The sequence below is a fragment of the Notechis scutatus genome, chromosome 5 (genome assembly GCF_049901735.1).
Source record: "Notechis scutatus isolate UNSWTSFEM ecotype Mainland chromosome 5, rNotScu1.2, whole genome shotgun sequence".
Lineage (NCBI taxonomy): Eukaryota > Metazoa > Chordata > Lepidosauria > Squamata > Elapidae > Notechis > Notechis scutatus.
Window position 1 is genome coordinate 103060885 of NC_142013.1, and position 20407 is coordinate 103081291.

Below are 20407 nucleotides of genomic sequence, written 5' to 3' on the forward strand. Positions count from 1 at the left end.
TGGTGGGATTCAAATTTTTTTTTACTACTGGTTCTGTGGGCATGGCTTGGTGGGCGTGACGGGAAGGTTACTGCAAAATCCCCATTCCCTTCTCACTAACCTGCTTTCCAGCTCCGTTCTCCTGTGCAGGGCAACCAAAGAAGACCCAGCCAATCAGCTGGGACTCGGGAAGCAGAGAATAGATGGGGGCGGGGCCAGTCAGAGGTGGTATTTGCCGGTTCTCCGAACTACTCAAAATTTCCGCAACCGGTTCTCCAGATCTGATCAGAACCTGCTGAATACCACCTCTGCCTGGTTCCCCTCTGTTGCAGAGTTCGTTGCTTCCTTTTATTTCTCCTTTAATATCTCGCTTGAACGCCTGGGTGATGCATAAGACCATTTGGGTGATATACCATTTAACTGATGTCGAGGGAGATCCAGGGGAAATAAAGCAGAGAATATATTCGGAGAATGAAGGGTGTTCTAATCGGCGGGCATTATGAACTAAAAAGCATGAAGCCATTTATTTTCTTTCCCTCCGTGATGAATGTGAAAGGGGGAAAATGAGAAAATAACCAAGAGAGGCGCTGGGAATTCTGGCTGAGTTGAAATTTTGACTCCTGGGTATTTCGGCTTCTTGTTGATGGCCAGCGGGGCTGTTTCCTTGGCAACCACCGTGCAGGACAAACCCAAGGGCTGCAGTGGGAAAACGACAAAGTTTCTGTAGCTGGAAGTTGCTTTTCTTCTAATTTCCCCCATCTCTGCTTTTCTTCTGTAACCTTATCCACCTTAATGAAACCGATTAACCAACTTTTTAACGCTTCCTGTTCTTCCTAATGCTATCGAGGAGTTTGAAGGAAGCTTTGTTTTACAGAAGGTAAGTGTGCTGCCCCACTCACTCACACTCACACATCAGTGTGGTTTATGGAGGGTTTAATTGGTCTTCCCCCAGCAGTTCTCTTTACCTGGCTTTAATACTGTCCCAACTGAGGCCAGCCATGAGCAAGCCCAGATTAATTCCCCAGGCAAACGCCAATTAATCCATAACATAGATCGCAAGCTGCTCAAACAGTGAGTCTAATAAATGAACATAACGCCCCCCAGGCAAAATTTAAAAGTACATCCACGTTAGCTCACAGGTTATAGAAATTCAGACTCTCAGGAAACACGAATGAACAGGCAACCATGACGCAACGCCTCCCTCTGCCTGCCGTGCTAAATAGCTCCCGCTGCAGCCCATCAAAAGGAGCAGGGCCTTTTCCCGAGCAATCTGGCAGACCTCCATTTCTCTGCATGCTCTGAGATCCATCACAGCAGGCAGCTCCTCCCCCTCCTCTTCACTGGTCCACAAGTTGTCCCCAGTTGAAGCCTGTTCTGCTGGTAGTTCGGGGTTAATCATTCCCCGCAGGGGGGTGGTTTTTTTTGAGCCACCACAGTAAGATGCGCAGCTTAACTGCCTCACTGCGAGAAGAGAGTTAACACTTAACATCAAAGGAAGGGTGGGGTAGAATCGTTAGAGAAAGGATGCAAAAGGAGGGACAAAGGAAAATGTCAATGACAAAAGTGAAAATCACTTTTTACATTATTTTGAATCATTAAATTGAATTGTTGAATGGTCTCATGCAGTGGTGGGACTCAACTTTTTTTTACCACCGGTTCTGTGGGCATAGCTTGGCGGGCGCACTTTGTGTGTGCATCCGCGCTTTGCACGCGCACAGAGGGTTTGATACTGACCTCCTGAAATCCTGCACTCTCCCTGTGTGTTCAACAGCTGATGTGCGGCAATCTGTTGAGCCGCGTGAAGCAGCTGAGCTTCAAAACCAGGAAATAATGGTCAGTATAGAGCCCAGGCGGGGGAGGCCCAGCAGCCGATCGTCGGAGCAAACCGGTTCGCTCACAGATGATCCTCGGAACTACCGGTTCGGTCAAACCGGGCCGAACTGGTAGAATACCACCCGCCTGGTCCCGTGGCATGTTGTCCCGTGGCAAGTTGCTCATGGCAAATGGTTCAGCAATGAGTTGGCCATGGTGAATTGGCGGCAGCGAGTTGGCATTGGTGAGTTGTCCCATTCCAGCCTGTGCCTGGGTTTGTACAGAGACACATTCTATACCTGCACATCCAGGTGTTTGGGAGGTTGACTGCTTAAAGATCTCTGTTGAGTTGTGTCAACATCTGAAGCATCGGTGGAGAAAACCAAGCAAGATCTCTATCGGTCTCCTCAAAAGCCTACTGATTTGTGCTCCAAAGCTACCTGATCTATCTGACCATGGTTAGGAACAGGCTCCGCCTGAGATGCTTTCCTGAAGGACTTGCCATGCTTCTCAGTTGCTTCTTGTGCACCAAGTAATGAATTGTGTTAACCCTGGTTTAGATCCCGAGGGTGCTTTAGGAAGTCCCTCTCCCATTCTGGATTTGCCCATCTGTGATTAATTATAAGCACCACTGCAATCGGACCAGCCACTGCTAACTGTCCCAGGTAATGGGAGAGAACTCCTTGAAGATCCATCCTTCTGCGATGGAAAAGAGGACCTTCTCCCACCTTCTGACCATAGACAAAGGAACCACTGTCCTTCAGGTGTTGCATTTAACACGAGAAGCATGCCATATTTAGCAAATCCAACAAGGAAAAACATTAGTCCAGAAGATGACTTTGAAAAGAAAAGAAAAAATAGGTTGTAGCCTTTTGTTGATAAAAGCTTAAAACATTTCCTGACATTGTAATTGACCCGGGCTTTAGAATTCCTTTGGTTGGGCAGGATATCCACCTTTTCCTGCTTATTAGCATTCTTAGAGGCATGTTAAATTGAGGATAAAGCACACTCCATTTCCTCACACTCCATCCCTAAAAGGCCCACTCCGCCATTTTTGATTGTGTAATAATTCCGCTCAAGTTCAACTTGCTGGTTGCACCTCAGTTAAATTTGGGTCATGCATATATGAAACACATGGCCATTGTCCTGAAGGTCCATTGAGGGATTAAACCTGAGAGAAAGGGGAGTGCAAAAGTGGTGGGTGGAAATGCAAAAGAACACAATAATGACACGCCCTTCCCCTGAATGAAGATTCGATTCTGGATAAACTAATCTGATTTGCCTGCTTCAGAAAGAGTTGTCGCAATGTTGTTAAATGTGGGCATAACCCTGGTTAAGAGAAGATCAAAAATCACTCTCTGTTGCGCAATTGCTAAATGGCTGCTGATATATCTTAGACTTTATGGATTTAGTTCCCTTATTAACTATCAGTGTAAAGCCTGAAATAAATACAATGTAGTGAAATCAGGCATGCAAGGAGCTGCATGCTTCCTATCTCAATTGCTGTTGACAATATTATACCCAGTTCACACTGACTGTGTCAATTGCAAATGACAGTTTGTGACTGATGTTCTGAATTGTGGAGGAAACAGCCTTTTTGTCCTGAAAATAGTGTGTGTGGGTGTGGGTGTGGGTGTATCTATCCCCTTCTTCTTTGTGATTCACTGGGACTCGAACGATCAACACTGAAATAGGAACATCTCTCACAGGAGTGGCACAATCTGTATATACCTGTGGACAGGAATTAAACCAAAGCTCCCATTGGGTGGAAAACCTACTAAGCTCTGAATGTTAGACTGATTTTTGACTAGAAGAAATATCTGATCCAGCCCAGGGAAGACCATCTTCTGCTATTTAATATCTTGGGAAATGTTAGTTGGAGAACTGGATTGTGGGAAGGCTTCAGTGTGTCCTGCCTAGTGCAAAAAGCAGAACCCTGTGCTTAACCTGTTAGACTGAATCATTGAATGGGATCTTTGTTGTGCTTGGGATCTCTGGGATCCAGGATACACACATCTAAATGTGGTGATTCTTCTGATCTGAAGATGCGTCATGGATCTTCTCTCTTGCAGCGAGCAGAGATGAGCTCCAATCCAGGAAAATAAAGCTGGACTATGAGGAAGTTGGAACCTGTCAGAAGGATGTCATTAACATCTGGGACAAGAAACTGTTGAATTGCAGAGCCAAGATCAGATGTGATGTGGAAGACATTCATACCACCCTGAAAGATGGTAAGTTTTGAGTCGAGAGGACTTAGTGCCTGGAAAAAAGGCATTGGTCACAACCAAGGTTTGGCATCTTCAAGGGCAAGGGTCTTCAAACTTGGCAAACTTGGACTTCAACTCCCAGAATTCCTGAGCTAACATGACTGGAGGAGGAATTCTGGGAATTGAAGTCCACAAGTCTTAAAGCTGTCAAGTTTAAAGACCCCTGTTCAAGGGGAATGGCACCCATGCAGGAGAGGAACATTACACAAAAATTTTGCTGTGTCTCAACATCTCAATGGGGTTCCTTTGCATCTACTGGCTAGTGTTTTTAGTGGATTAATGAATTGATTACGGCATTGAGTTTTGATTTAGCCCAAGGGTCTTCAGACTTGGCAACTCCCAGAATTCCTGAGCTAACATGACTGGAGGAGGAATTCTGGGAGTTGAAGTCCACGTCTTAAAGCTGTCAAGTTTGAAGACCCCTGATTTAGCCATTGAGGGAAAGAAAAGGGAAAGATGTCCTTGAATGGAGATAAATTCTTGGTGCTTCAGGAACACACCCAGGTTGGGTTTGTGTGTTTGTGGGTGGGTGGGTGTTTGCCAACAGGGTGTATTTGTTCCTTCTCCCGAGATACTTTTCTTGCATTTCTCCAGGGATGGAACTATATATAACCTGGCTATCCCCTCTGGCTTCTACCCACCATCCTAATAAAATCCAGCCCTGCTCAGCTTTCAAGGCCAATCAAAGGCAAAGCTTATTTTCTTAAGTTCAGAAATAGCCTCACCCCGTCAGCTGTTGCACACACTCAAGGTTGTCCCTGTATTTATATGTGTGATTGCAAGGAAAAAAAAGAAATAATGCATCTCTCTCTCTCTACCTTTCTACTCTTCACTGTGTTGTAAGAAATGTCCATCACACACACACATCCTCTCTTGGGCTTTGAACCGGAACTTCCTGTTCCTGTTATATCCTATTGGCTGTCAAATTCCCAGTGGGGTGGCAGTCTTAGCTAACTTTATAGGATGTCTGTGTCCCAGGCTTGGTTGAATCTTACTGGGTGATGTAATGAAGGGGCTTTGGGCAATTCCTATTATGGCTTAATAGCTTTGTCTTGGTTTGGATCTTGAGTGAGGGCTAATCCTATCATCCTGGAGCTGAAGGTCTTTTGTCTTGTAGATAAGTTGGCACCAAAATATCTGCTGAGGCTGAGTTTCTGTGTCCCTTAAAGATTTAGGGGAAATATTCTTCCTTTTTCAATATTTCCTAGAATATTTCATTCTTCTAGGAGAGGGGTGGGTGCTAACTTTCTACAATTATTTTGTTCAGGTGTCCCCAAAAGCCGCCGGGGAGAAATTTGGCAGTTTCTGGCCGTGCAGCACCGCGTCAGACACCGGCTCCCCAATAAGCAACAGCCTCCCGACGTCTCCTACAAAGACCTCCTGAAGCAGCTGACGGCACAGCAGCATGCCATCCTGGTGGACCTGGGTGAGGGCACGACTCAGCTGGCAGATGCTCTGGGATGGTTGGGGGTGTCCCAGGGCACCCCTGTAATAATGAGGTTGCAGCACTGATTGGTGGTGCCGGTCATTGTGCAAAGAGATCTCAGGCTAATGTTTGTTTTTGGAAAACCAGTTGGAATTCCATGATGGTCTTTCCCTGGAGCTCTTCTTCTAGGAAGCAGCCTGAGCTTTCCCCGAGCCCTGATTTTCTGACCCAGCACCCCAAACATGACAAACCCTCTGACGTGAACTCAAAAGATTCCTTTATTAGGATTGCCGGCAGTTCCCACAAAAAGTTTCTCTTGCAGGGAAACAAGTCTGGCCAGCCAGCAGATGAATAGTGGTCTGCCACATTTATTCATCTCTGCCGCCTGCCTTTTATTCCCCAGAGATAGGGTGCAGCATTGCTAGCAGCGGTGGCTCTTCCATCCCAAGGATCAGCCCATAGATTTCCACTGCTCTCCTCTCCTCTCCTCTCCTCTGCCTTCTGTGCATCCGTGCATCAGACACTAGACCCAGCTGTTCCTCCTCTTCCTCATCAGCTACCTCCAGACCTGGGGGCTGTGGACTCACCATCTGAGGGCTGACGGATGGCCCAGGTTCCACCTCTGTCTCACTCTATGCCAGCCCCATTCCCTCTCCTCCCCTCGGAGGTCTCAAGTTGCCTTGATGCTGGCCCTGACTCCCACTCCTCTTCCTCTGATTCAGCTACTGGAGGGGCCAGCGGCCGACAGGCCACAGCACTCCATTTCACTTCTGACCTCGCCCTTTCTTATTTTGTCCCAGGGAGGACTTTCCCCACTCATCCCTACTTTTCGGCTCAACTGGGCGCAGGACAGCTCTCGCTCTTCAACCTGCTGAAGGCCTACTCCTTGCTGGACAAGGAAGTGGGCTATTGTCAAGGCATCAGTTTCGTGGCCGGCGTGCTGCTCCTCCACATGAGTGAAGAGCAAGCCTTCGAAATGCTGAAATTCCTCATGTATGATCTCGGATTCCGGAAACAGTACAGGCCCGACATGATGTCACTGCAGGTAAGGCCAAAAAAAAGGAAGGAGGCTGTGTGGGAAAGAGTGAAATTGGAGGTCCTCCTTCAACCGGTTCCCTGCAAAACCTCTGTAATTCCCGCTGCAGAAGGAGGACTGTTCTGCTAGCTGGATGATCGGGAGTTGAATACTTAATTAGTTGGGGAAGACTAGGCAGGAGCTCAAGAAACATGGAATGCCAGTTGGCTCTCTGTTGTTAACAGCAGTAACTGTGAGAGGGATCTTGGCGTCTTAGTGGACAGCAAGCTAAATATGAGCCAGCAGTGTGCAGCAGCAGCAGCCAAAAAAGCTAATGCAATCTTAAGTTGCATTAACAGAGGGATACAATCAAGATCAAGTGAGGTACTAATACCACTCTATAAAGCCTTAGTAAGACCACACCTAGAGTACTGCATCCAATTTTGGTCACCACACTATAAAAAAGATGTTGAGACTCTAGAAAAAGTACAGAGAAGAGCAACCAGGATGATCAGGGGACTGGAGGCTAAAACATATGAAGAACGGTTGCAGGAACTGGGCCTGGCTAGTCTAGGGAAGAGAAGGACCAGGGGAGACATGATAGAGGTCTTCCAATATTTGAGGGGCTGCCACAGAGAGGAGGGGGTCAAGCTATTTTCTAAAGCGCCTATAGGGCAGACAAGGAACAATGGATGGAAACTGAACAAGGAGAGATTTAACCTAGAAATAAGGAGAAACTTTCTGACAGGGAGAACAATCAACCAATGGAACAGAAGTTGCCCTCGGAAGTTGTGGGAGCACCATCACTTGAGACTTTCAAGAAGAGATTGGACTCCCATCTGTCAGAAATGGTGTAGGGTCTCTTGCTTGGGCAGGGGGTTGGACTAGATGACCTACAAAGTCCCTTCCAACGCTGATTATCTGTTTATCAGTTGTTCTTGTGTGGCACCTACAATGTTCAGGATGAACCACACTTTTTATGATACAACCTGGCTGCTTTGTCATTATAGGTGATGGCTCTCCTCATCTGTCCCACTGTTGGTTTTCTCTTAAAACACACCCATCACTTTGGAAGCACTGCAGTAGTTGTGTTCACTTTCATTTTCCCCAAACTTTTCCGTGCCCTTGCTACTCTGTCTTCCCCAAAAGGAAGTGCGACCACTTTTTGAGGATCAACTAGGCTTTACGGCTGTACACAGATAAGTCCTACATTTTGAGTGGCTCACACTGGCCATGAGTGAGGGCCAGAGATATATTTAAATAGAGTGGAATTGGGAATGGGAATGGGAATGGGAATAGGAAAGGAACAGAACAGAACAGTAGAGTTGAAAGGGATCTTGGAGGTCTTCTAGTCCAACCCCCTGCTTAGATAGAAAACCCTATAATCAAGATGGCGAACCTATGGCACTCATTCCACAGGTGGCATGCAGAGCCATTTGTGCCGGCATGCAAACTGCAAGCAAAGTTACCTCACTGTGCATGCGCGTGCCTCATAGCTGATTTTAGGCAGGTTTGAGGCCTTTTTCGGTCTCCCAGAGGCTTGAGGAAGGCTTTTGCAGGCCGAAAACTAGCCCCGTTTCATCACTTCCTGTTTTTCCAACAATACCAGAGATGACGAAACGGAGCTAGTTTTCTGCCTGCAAAGCCCGCAGAAGCATTCCTCAAACCTTTGGGAGGCCGAATAAGGCCTCAAACCTGCCAAAAATCAGCTGTGTGGCACAGTGCAGGTAAGGAGGTGGTGGGGCTGGGTGGGGATTGAGTGCGCATGCGTACGGGGCCTGGGGGGCACGCATTGCCTTCTGGGTGCTGGCACGCGAGCGCGAGCATGCAAGCTCACCGACAATTTTTGGCACAGGAGCCCAAAAAGGTTAGCCACCACTGCCCTATAACATTTCAGACAAATGATTGTCCAGTCTCTTAAAAATCTCCAGTGGTAGAGCATACACAAAAGTGTAGAGGGAAGCCATTCCACTGTTGAATTGTTCTGTCCGGAAATTTCTCCTTAGTTCTAGGTTGCTCCTCTCCTTGATTAGTTTCCACCCATTGCTTCTTGTCCTGCCCTCAGGTGCTTTGGAGAATAGCTTGACTCCCTCTTCTTTGGGGCAGGCCCTGAGATATCGGAACACTTACTGAAGGAACATGGTTTGCCAGGCATGGCCATGCATGGAGCTCTTAGGCAGGTACGGACCTCCTAACCTCCTCTTTGTCCATATGTTCATGTAGATCCAGATGTACCAGCTGTCAAGGCTGCTTCATGATTATCACCGGGATCTTTATCACCATCTCGAAGAAAATGAAATCAGCCCGAGTCTGTATGCTGCACCCTGGTTTCTCACTTTATTTGCCTCGCAATTTCCCCTGGGATTCGTAGCCAGAATCTTTGGTAAGGATCCATTTTGCCTTGCAGTCCTAAGAAACACATTCATTGAAAATGGGTCAACAGAACCAAGGTACCTTCTATCATATGTGGTGGTCATGCCCGGAAGCCCAAAAATACTGGACCAAAATATGGAATTGGATACAAGAAATAGTGGAAGATCGAATAGAATTGAAACCAGGGTTGTTTCTGTTGGGAATAATTAAAGGGAAATATAGGAAAAAGATTAAATATATTTTGCTACATATTTTAACAGCAAGAAGGATAGTATATGCACAGTGTTGGAAACAAAATAACACACCCTCAGAGGAATTAGTAATTCAAAAAATTCTAGATTGTGCTGAAATGGATAAATTGACGTTAAAACTAAAAGTTAAAGAAGAGTCGGAGTATTATGAAATTTGGGATAAATGGTATAAATGGTTGAACAATAGAAAGGAGATAAAGGAGATAAGAAAATTAAAGATAAATGTATATGAATGTATATAAAGGTATATAAATGTAGATATTTACATAAGATTGGTTTGTATAATAACGATGACACAGAACTGTTAAAATTAAGATGAATATATGTGAAAGGTGAAAAAGAACAATAAAAATGGTTGCAAAAAAAAAGAGAGAGAGAATGTCAACAGGAACAGCTAGAACAGAACAGGATTTGTGCCTTTCTTTAGCATCATAAATTTTGGGCTCAGTTGTAAGTTGAGGCCTGCCTGTAATCTATCGTTTTGCTCTTTCTCTCCACAGATATTATTTTTCTTCAAGGTACAGAAGTCATATTTAAGGTAGCACTATGCCTGCTTAGCACCCAGGAGGAGAGCATCATGTCGTGTGAGACATTTGAAGGCATTGTGGAGTTTCTTAAGAACACTCTCCCAGACATGACACAGCCCCAGATGGAGAAGATAATGGCCCAGGTAACACAGGTTTTATTCCTGCCCACCTTTCCTTTCTCCTTTCTGAGGAGCAGAAATCCTGTTAAACCATCACTTGATTGACAGCGCCAAGTCTTGACATATGACAATATGTTAACTCATAAGTGATTTCTCTGGTCTTTTTAGAGTTGCCAACAGAAAGGGAGGGGGGAGCAGTGCAGCAGCTTGCAAAACCAAAACTGCATTCCATAAATGTTTTCAAAGATAGTAACTAGGTGACTGAAGTTTCTGCCATGCAAAATTCTAACTGGAGAGCATGATGGATGACTCTTAGCTATGGAAGTGTCCCATTGGAGAATATGAATTACGATACATCCAATGGATGGGGGGAAACCAGGGTCAAGGGTGACAATGAATGATGTGTCTCAGAGTCAGCTATACCCAGGCAGTGCCAGCATGTTAACTCCCAATAAATCTTTTTTAAGTTTTGGAAGTTTGGCTTGAGACTCATGATTTAAATGGGGGGGTAACTGCCGGAATCCTGACACAATGTTCCTTTCTTTCTTTTTTTTAAAAATAACTTTTTAATGAAGGTTTTAACAGATGTAAACTATTCCTTACTTTTATTTTCTCTTTTAGTTTATTGTTTTTACTATGTCTGTTAAAACTGTCCCTGATTAATGGTGATATGAGCTTGGTTCGGAAAAGCGCCCTGTGTTTATAAGTTGCTGCGATAACTTCATCCACCAGTTTTGGAATTTAAATGTCCTTTTGAGGCGTTTTAGGAATTAAGTAGTTTCTCTTTGAAACATGGAGCTTAAAAAAACAACAACAATTGCTAAGCGGAACTTGGCAGAGAGCAAGCGGGCTCCCCTTTTGTCATCTGTCCAGTGAAATCCTTTAGGTGGCATGGCCATCAAAGCAAATAATGTCCTAGATTCAATGGTTGCACTTTAAGTTATTCTTTCCATCTTGAAAGAATGGCTGTGGCTGGTCCATACCGATTGAAAGTTTTGATTTAGTCCTTCCAGAAATGATTGTGAGAGAAGCTTCCACTCTCCCTCTTTGCTTTGGCATGTTGGTAGTCCTCTTTCTCACTCTGAGGTCCAAAGATTTCAGTTATTTGTCTTCTCCTCGAGTAGCCAGTGGATTTGTAAGCAGGGGTGGGATTCTTTCAGGCAACCCCCCTTGTTCCGACGATCAGTCAGCTCCGAACTGCCCACTCACCCATCCCTGTTCTTTCCTGTCCTCTATTTCCTGTTTTCACAACACAACTGATTGGCGCGGCAGAGCAGTTTGCCATGCCTCAGCCGTTTGATTCTGAGTTCAGAACTGTTCAGAGTTTTGTTCAGAGTTGTTGCAGCGTTAATTCAGCGCTAGAAAAATAAACAAAGGTGGCCGATGCTTCATTTAACATCTTTATAAACATAGTAAGTCAATTTTACAAACCATTTGTAGATTTCTCCATCATGGAGCAAACTCAGACAGAAACAGGTTGCAAGCAACTTACAGCAGCACAGAAACAGACATAAGTTTCACTTTAGTTCAGCAAGCAAGCAGAGGAGAGAAGCAGTTTCATTTTCAAGAGAGAGACTCAGAGCTCAACATAGCTGCAGAGTTGCAGAGCTTGATATAGAGCTACGCCTAGGCTACTTCTAGTTTCAGTTTCCAGCCTAGGCTACTTCTAGTTTCAGTTTCCAAAACAGTCCTCATTGGCTGACTTAGTTGCTCGGCCTATTCATTGGCTGACCTTGTTACCAAGCTCTATTCCAGTTCATGAATATACTCTGACAAACTGCATTACAAGGTAGGAATTTGAGCTTTTCTAAACGCACAGCGCATGTGTGCAGTGCATGTTTGGCGCAAACATTCGCAAAGCGAGTGTTCACGCGCAAAGCGAGCAATCACCGAACCGGTTGTTATACCGGTGGAATCCCACCTCTGATTCTAAGGCAACTTTCCCCCCCCTCCTCTTTTTTGCTACCCGTGGTAGGTATTCGAGATGGACATTTCCAAACAGCTTCATGCCTACGAGGTGGAGTACCATGTTCTGCAGGACGAATTGCAAGAGAGCCTGAGTCCTTGTGAGGAGATTGAAGCTTCGGAGAAACTTGAACGGGCCAACAGCCAGCTGAAGAGGCAGAATATGGATCTCTTGGAGAAACTTCAGGTAAAACCCAACAAAGAGCCAGGCTCAATCTGAATTTGGGGGAGCAGATGACTATTATCAAAGTAGGGAAAGGAAATACCCAGTGGCACCTTTCTTCCCCAGAGACACACACTTTTGTCTGTCCTTGACTTACAGCCATTCGTTTCCAACTTCTCTTCTGTTCTCTTCTATGCTATGCTATGCCATTTCATTCCACTCCACTCCACTCCATTCCATTCCATTCCACTACACAACACTACACTACATACATTCCATTCCATTTCATTCTTTAGATGGATTTTTTAAAAAACGATGGAGATAGGGAATCACTGATTAACAAACATGACCTGGGGCTAGATTGCTGACTTTCTGGGAGTAAGAAAGGGGATAAATAAAATACGATGTATTTCTTTAAAATAAATAAATCTAAAGGACCCCTTTCTGAAATGAAGGGCTGTCCTTCATAACAAAAGATGCCTGGTCACTCTAGGAGTCGTGAGATTTGGCAGAACTGGAGGACCTCCTCTGACCGTTTCTTATTTCCTCTTTCTGCTCCTTGTTAGGTGGCCCATGCTAAGATCCAAGGCGTGGAGTCCAACTTGGAAGAGGCCTTGAAAAGGGAGAGCCAGATGATGACTTTAATCCAGTCCCTGGAAGAGGAAAAGGCTCTGTATCAGAAGGCCCTGGAGAAGATCTGCAGCTACCTGCCCCAGGAAGCCCTGTCTGACTGTGAAGAGCTGCTGAAAGAAGTCAACTGTCCTCCAAACAAATTCTAGAAGAAAGCCACCAACAAGAGAGAGAGAGAGAGAGAGGAAGCAGGGGGGGAGAAGAGAAAGAGAGAGAGAGAACATGGTTTCTTCTCACCGATGGAACGAAAGAAACAAGGGAGGCCGCTGCTTGGAAAGGAGAGCCACCTCATTTCACAGGATCCTGCAAGCAGCCGCCGCAATAGCAAAGGGGCCTTTTTTTTTCAACCTCAATATGCAAATCCCAGGTTCATGTCTGTCTTTCTTTCTTTTTTTTTTTGTTTAAATGACGCGTGTACATAATTCGCAGTGCCCAGGACAAAAGATGGGACCCAATGAAGAAGAAGAAGATCAGGTGTATATTTAGGACTGATCTAAACGGGGAAACCAGTGGAATTGGAGACTGCTTGTAACTTAGACGTTGAAGACTCTTCCCTTCCCTCGGTAAAGGAAGGCAACGGGGTCTTTTCTATACGCTGATCAACACTTGAAAAAAAAAAAAAATCAAGAATGTATTTCCACCTCCAAAAAGCAGCACGGGTCCCAGCTGAGGGGAATAGCTGGGGTTGCGGGGGAGGGGGGGGCGGTGCTGTGCAGGTCTGCTACATGTTGGGGGCCCGTTTCTAAAGTTCCTCAGGGAAGATCGCTGGTCCTTCCTTTGTGCAGGAACAGTTGTGTTCCTGTAGACACACAACGGACCTTTCCTCCTGTCTCCTTCAGGGAGAGCTCATGATGGTTGATGCTGCCGTGCCTGACTGAAAAGTCACCCATTCCCTATCCAGAAAAGCAAGGAAGGCGTATCAGGGACCTCTTCACTCCCCCTTCCTTGTGAGACAGAATGAAAACAAAGGGTGGTTGAGGTCAGGGGTAGGATTCTACTGGTTCAGACCGGTAGATCAGCTGTGAGCAAACTGGTTCGTTCCGACGATCAGCTGTTGGGCCTACCTGCCCCAGCTCTAGTCTGTGCTTTATTTCCGGGTTTTATTTTCCAGCTCAGCTCTGATTTGCGCGGCACAGCGGATTGCCGTGCATTAGCAGTTTTACACACAGGGCTTGCAGCAGAAGGTGAGTTGCAAACGCTGCGCACGCTCACCAAACCGGTTGTTACACCGGTTGAATCCCACCCCTCTTTGAGGTGTGGCTGGGACGGGAGTGTGCCAGAATGCAGGTAGGACTTTCCAAGAAAATTCTTCTCTTGGGGAAAGTCATCTGAAACTCTTGGGATCGAGTCCTTTCCTCTGACCTACAGGAATCCGTTTCGGTTGAAGGGGCCCTCACCGTTGAGCGCTGCCCTTAGCTTAGCACCTTGTAGCTTCTCCATGGCTCTTGAGATTTAGTTGTGCCGAGATCACCGTTAGGAAGACAGCCCATATGTCACTTCAGCAATGGCTCAGAGATGCTGTGAAGCACTACAAGGCCCGAGAGGGAGAACGGCCATCATTTAAACAGGATAGATGGAATGGCCTTCAGCCGAAGGTCGAATCCTGACACCTGTTTCCACCTGGCCAAGGAAACCCTGTAAGATCTTCCTGCTTCCAGAGTTGTCCAGTATTTTTTCTCCAAATGTGAGCATTTCTTCCACAGGGAAGATCCCATAAACCTTCAACGTTGCACCTGCAATGGGAAAACAAATAGTTGGCCACAGAATTAACGCTAAGGGGAGTGGTTATCCAGGGGTGGGCTTCAAATTTTTTACCAAAGGGTTCTCTGCCCAGTTGCTGGGTGGGCGTGGCCCAGTCGTCTTCCTGTACCATGGCGGGGGGCATTTTTGGCCCCTCCGGGCTCTGGAAGCTTTCTTCGAGCCTCCGGGATGTCGAAAACTGCCTGCCCAGGCTCTGGAGGCTCTCTGAAAGCCAGAAACAGGCCCATTTCCGGCCTTCCTGAACTTTAGGAAGGCCCGTTTTTCACCCTCCCTGAGCCTCTGCGTGCGCCCATGCATCCAAAATAGGCTGTGTGGGGACTCCGGGGAGGGGAGGGGCCAGTGAGTAGTGGGATATGCAGGATTCTCTGAACTGCACAGAATCTTAGGGGCTCCCCCGAACCCCTGCGAACCCCCAGCAGCCCCACTCCTCTGGTTATCTTTGTGTGCTAGTTTATACATTTCAGCATAACATGTCTGTTCCCTCCTCTTCTTTTTAAAGAAGCGTTAAGAAGCAGAGATTCAGCTTCTTAAAAATCTAGCAATTTCTGGATGATGTTGACTGGTTTTATTATTATTATCATCATCATCATCAACAACAACAACATCATCATTTGCTGCTCTGCCTATTTCTTAAGTACGTTCTCTGTTTTTGGAAGCTATTTCTGCCATGCAGACCAGACACCGAAGTCAACACTTGATCTATCAAAATGATGAAAATAGCAATCAGCCAACACAAGAAATATGTTTTGGAACACGTTGTTCTCCCCCCCTGCACTGGGGACAACTTGCATTTCTCCAGCTGCTTTCTTTGAAATTGTGCCAAATTCAGCCAAGTGTCTTCCTTGTCGAAGACACAGGTATGGGCGAAAGTGCTTCCACTGCAACATGAATTGTGTTATGCAGACAACAAGCAAAACCAAGAAGGACACAGTTGCCATTCTCCTCCAGCCGCTGCTGCATCCGTCCAACCCGCCTCCCCCCCTTTTTTTGATTTCTTGATCATATAATTTCTCAGTTTTCCTGGGCACTGTCCCAAAGGAAAAGCCAAATGCATGACAAAACACTGCCCTAATTTCAGCTTTTTGCATGGGAGATTTCCCAAAGATTGCGTGCCTGGTGTTATTTTCTTGCTGCTGCTTATCAAATCAACGGAATCACACCAAACCTGGCAGAGTTGCAGAAACATCACATTTTCGGAAGGAAGGAAAATGTGCTCTGTTTCTTTGCAGTTTCATTTGAGGCCACCTTGTGCACGGAGAAGCAGCCCCAGAGAACTGGGCGCTGGTGGTCTTGAGTTATTAAGGCACGCGAGAGTTTTATTTTTATTTTTTTAAGAAAATCACAACGTTTCATGCCATGTTGGTTTCACTGACTTGTTCATGTTGTCAACGTGGAAATTTTTCCAATAAATGCCATTGCTGCATTTCCTCGTATTGTTTTCATTTGCAGCCGGAGTATTTCTATGGGTGGTTGCCCAGGGAGTTCTTTTGGAGTTGCTCTCTTGTAACGTGAGAGCTCAGGGTTACCCAGTTGAACAGACGAGCCACCAGACCTTTCTGAGTGGCTGATTGATGGGTGTTGGGGTTTGGAATTAGGGCTTGACACACAGATAACAAGCCTTGACTGTCTGTGTGGAAGAGAAGGAGTTGGAGGGATGTTCTAACCCAGGGGTGTCAAACTGGCGGCCTACAAGCCAGATGCATCACACTCTGCAAATTGGAAAAATGTCACGTGACCGCAACGTGACATGGCAAGTTGACACTCATGTTCTGAGAGATGTACCTGGGTGCCAGTGCAGGTAATCCTGAACTTACAACCATTCATGTAATGACTGTTCAAAGTTATTACAACAGACTGAAAAAAAAGGGGTTACTGCAGGGGTCGGCAATCTTAAATACTCAAAGAACTACAAGGGTCCTAACTGGAAGCCGCCTCGTTCAATTCTGGATCCCACTGGAAGTCTGGTTTCCCCACCATAGAGTCTCCTCCTAGTGCAGCATCCTTTTCCTCTACTGACCAGAAGTTTGGTTCCCCCACCATAGAGTCTCCTCCTAGCACAGCATCCTTTTTCCTCTACCGACCGGAAATCTGGCTCCCCCCACCATAGAGTCTCCTACTAGCCTTTTTCCTCTACCTGTCCTAATCGAACGCCTTATCAATTGTGGAGCCAACCGACGACAGGGAGCTGCAGCAGAGGGATGAAAGAGCCACATGCGGCTCCAGAGCCACAGATTGCCAACCCCTGGCCTACTGTATGACCGTTTTTTGCACTTCCAAGCACTTCCAGGGTCACATGATCAAAATTCGGATGCTTGGCAACTGGCATGCATTTATGATCCTTGCCGTGTTCCAAGGTCACGTGATCACCTTTTGCGACCTTCTGACAAAAAAAAAAAAGTCAATGTGGGGGAAGCCAGATTCACTTGACAACCAGGTTACTATCTTAACAAGGGATTCACTTCTTAACAACTGTGGCAAGAAAGATTAGAAAATGAAGCAAAACTTGCCTAGCAACAGGATTTTGGGGCTCAATTGTCATTAGACAAGGGCTGTCACTTTTCCTGCCTGCCCTGCTAAAAATTACAGTACAAAATAAAACAACTTCTTGTGTCTGAACAGAAACCAAAACAAAAGACTGTGAGTTGCACAATCTGTCAAACGGTAAGCTCTCTGTGGAAAGATTGCAGAAGCTCCAAAAGCAGGTGTCAGCGTTGCAACTAACCAACTCCAAACCAATAAATTGAGACAAACAATTCCTCAAAGTTCCATTTCATTAAAGTTGTCATATTGGCACATCTGGGAAAACCCGAATCAGATAGTTCCGGGCTTTCCCTTCCCAAAAGAAAATCAAAGATCCATCCCCTGCCTTCATCAGTCCATCACACGGCCCAATCAAATCTCTGTCCCAACTAGAGATATCCCCCTCAGTCACTTCCCTGCAGGTGCAGGCTAACATGTCCTTGACTCTCTGAGAAAGAATGTTGTTGAGTGTAATCTTCTACCCCACTATGAAATCCCCCCCTCCCAATTTCCCAGGCACTGAATGTGGCAGCCTCTAAGCTTCCAAGTAAAAATGGCTTCCAAGGCTGACAGCAGGGGTGTCAAACTTGTGGCATCACAGTAGTGTCACATGACATATCAGGACTTTTTTCACCTTTGCTAAACCAGGCGTGGGTGTGGCCAATGTGTGATGCATGTGGCTCACGGGCCACAATGACAGCCCTGTTCCAAAGCATCCAGAAGTGCCTTTCTCTGAGAGAGTTGATGTCATGATGCATTGATGGTGACATAACCTTTAGGAACATCACGAGTGATTTCCTGAACAAATGTTGAAGCAATAAACAGAAAAGACACCAATCCCTTCAGTTTTTGTGAATGAAGACAAGGGTTCTAAGGCAGTGTCATGACCTTGTTGGAGTCTGATTCTGAGGGGGAGATTGAGCAGCTCACAGGGAGTGTGGCTCCAGTGGCTGTGGAAGAAATGGGGGAAGGGCACAGTCCAACAGGGCATTCAGAGGAAGACCCAGGGCCATCCCCTCTTCATCCTAGGGCACATAGGGAGGAACTGAGAAGGGAGCAACGTGGCTTATGGGATAGGAAAGGGCCCTGATCTCTTTCATTAATTGCAGCTGGAAGAACAGGATATAAGAAGGGTGTTTGCACACAACACCTTGCTGGAAGCAAAGCGTGCATTATCTTTGTCGAGGCTTATCTCAGTTTTGGTGTCCTCCCAACTGTGTGCCTCATTATTTTTTGGGAAGTCTGCAATTTATTATCCTGGTCTGTCGTGTTAATTACTTCAGCGTGGTTTGTGTTGGTTTTGTTATTTCTAATTTATCTTTACTTTGGGTTTGGACTGCATTTCTTCCCTTTGTAGACTGTTTTTGGAAGAGTTTGTTCTTCCACCAAGGATAACTGGATATTGGGGGCCAAGTTAGAGGCATTAAAAGGAATTTATCTACTTTTGTGACTTTGTTATTTTTGTGCCACACCCCGGGTCATCGCAGGCAGCTTTCATTCCCAGAACATTACACCGTGAATGTTACACCACAAACTCATTCCCAGAACGTTACACCATGAAGTCAGTGGTGGTATGCTGCCGGTTCGCAACGATTCTAGCGATCCGGTAGTGCCAGTCAGCAGTTGGCCCCACCTACCACCCCCATCCTTTTCCTGTCCTATATTTCCTTGTTTGTAGCTCAGCTGATAAGGCATGGCAGGGCGGATTGCCATGCCTCAGCTGTTACTCACCAGCGCTGACAATAAGGTAAATTTTCATGCTTAAAATTGCCTGTTTTAGAATGCTCCATGCGCGCACAAAGCATGCGCCTACAGAATGGGGAGTAAAATAGTTTGAATTTCACCTCTGCTTGAAGTCATTACAATTGGGCTCTGCGGGACATGCTGGTTTTTTTTTTATTATTTTTATTATGGGAAGAAATCCCGATCAAGCAGAACTCTGTTGCTTTTATAGACAGTTCTGATTCAGCAAATTTGGAGGATTGTTTGATCCCATGTTTTATGAGGAAAGGAAAGTTCATTCCCAGATCCTGAAAAAACCTTACTTAGCTGTTTTCTGCTAGGGGAAAAAAAAACACCAGGCAGATCTAGGCTAGGTTTTGGGTGCTCTATTTGGGTTTAATGGCACGGAACTTGAACAGATTGCAGTAACTACCAATCCAGGTTTCTGAAACTATATAATGGATGCAAAAAAAGTGTTGACCTAATAATAAGTTTGTCTGTTTAGGCAAAGCTTGACAGCGAAGGAGACCGCCCTGCTTCTCTCTGGCCTGTGTGCCACAATTTGACCACCAAATTCTACTGCCCTACCATGGGCCATTGAGGTCACCTGGAGATAAGCATAGCACCATTTTGCTTTTCAGAGGAAATTCATCTGGAATATCTCAGGGTTGAACAACATTGGAGCAAAGGAAGTAGATGTACACATTTTTTTTGTAAACATGTTGTGCATTGACAATAAACATTTGATTTGATTTGATATTGGTTAGTTGATTGGTTGGTCCATTCCTTGAGGTGGTTCCGTGCCATTAAACGTCCACTGGCATCTTTGTCCCCCATGTGTATGGCTGATCTGCCTGGATGCTCTTAGAGACCAGAACTTCTCTGGAGTAATTTTTTTAATTTGCTGATGGCAACAACTTCGTCAGGAGGAAAAACTCTTTTGGCAGACCCTCATCTTGTTGAAACAAGAATGGCCATTAAGACTTAACTTACATTTCTTGTCCTCAGACCTGGCTGGATCTAGGTGGGTGATGGATGCAAAATCCCATCCATATAGAACAGTGAGTGGATGGTCTCCTGCCTCTCTTCATCCTTGTAGGTTGGCCACTAGAGGGCCCTGCTTCTTGGGCAAGTCCCAGAGAAATTGCTTCAGTCCATTAGTTGGACTTCCTGAGCCGACAGTTCTGGTCTCTAGATTCACAGCTCTCACTCCCCTGTCTTTCTTTCTCTTTCTCTTTCTCTTTCTCTTTCTCTTTCTCTCCCTCCCTCCCTCCCCCTGCTTTCTCTCTTCCTCTCCTTCCATGTCCCTTTTTTCCATCCTTGTTATTTTATTCCTCTTCTTCTAGTTCAGGAATCTTATAAAATGGAATGGGGTAGGCTTGGGATGGGAAGAGAGAAGGGGAGGGGAGGAGAGAGAAGAGGAGGGGAGAAGGGAGAAGAAGAGAGGAGAGGAGAGGAGAAGAGAAGAGAGAAGAGAAGAGAAGAGAAGAGCTTTATTGTCATTATTTACTGTGGGCACACTGGCACACATTAAAATATAACTATATACCTATATATCTCTACCTCTACACTCTCTCTCTCTCCCTCCCTCCCTCCCTCCCTCCCTGTTCTTGCTTGTCCAGTATCAGTTATCCTCAACATTATTTCAATTTCTTGCTCAGAATGTCTCCAGCATCACAGTGTTGGCAGGAGCCTCATAATATCTGTCAGGCAACTGAGAAACAAGAAATGCCATTTCTGAACCCAATTTTCAGTCATTTGCAGATGTGACCCAATCAGTCCTCCAGTTGCTGTGATTTATTCCTGCTCCTATCGTTTCTCCTAGGGTAACTTTGTGTTTCTCCTCTTCTGTGTTTGCCTTGGTCATGTTGCTTGGA

At 45.7% G+C, this 20407-nt stretch overlaps 1 protein-coding gene across 3 annotated transcripts in view; it reads left to right on the forward strand.

Moving 5' to 3' along the window:
- Positions 1 to 15711, forward strand: part of TBC1D4 (TBC1 domain family member 4) — a 102086-nt gene extending 86375 nt beyond the window's left edge. For all 3 annotated transcript variants that reach the window (XM_087967418.1, XM_087967419.1, XM_087967420.1), the window contains 7 exons: positions 3864 to 4022; positions 5326 to 5484; positions 6285 to 6529; positions 8723 to 8882; positions 9624 to 9793; positions 11745 to 11921; positions 12464 to 15711. In XM_087967418.1, the coding sequence (XP_087823544.1) occupies positions 3864 to 4022; positions 5326 to 5484; positions 6285 to 6529; positions 8723 to 8882; positions 9624 to 9793; positions 11745 to 11921; positions 12464 to 12676 (1283 nt within the window). In that variant the 3' untranslated portion in view covers positions 12677 to 15711. The remainder of the gene's footprint in view (positions 1 to 3863; positions 4023 to 5325; positions 5485 to 6284; positions 6530 to 8722; positions 8883 to 9623; positions 9794 to 11744; positions 11922 to 12463) is intronic.
- Positions 15712 to 20407: the final 4696 nt, after the last annotated feature.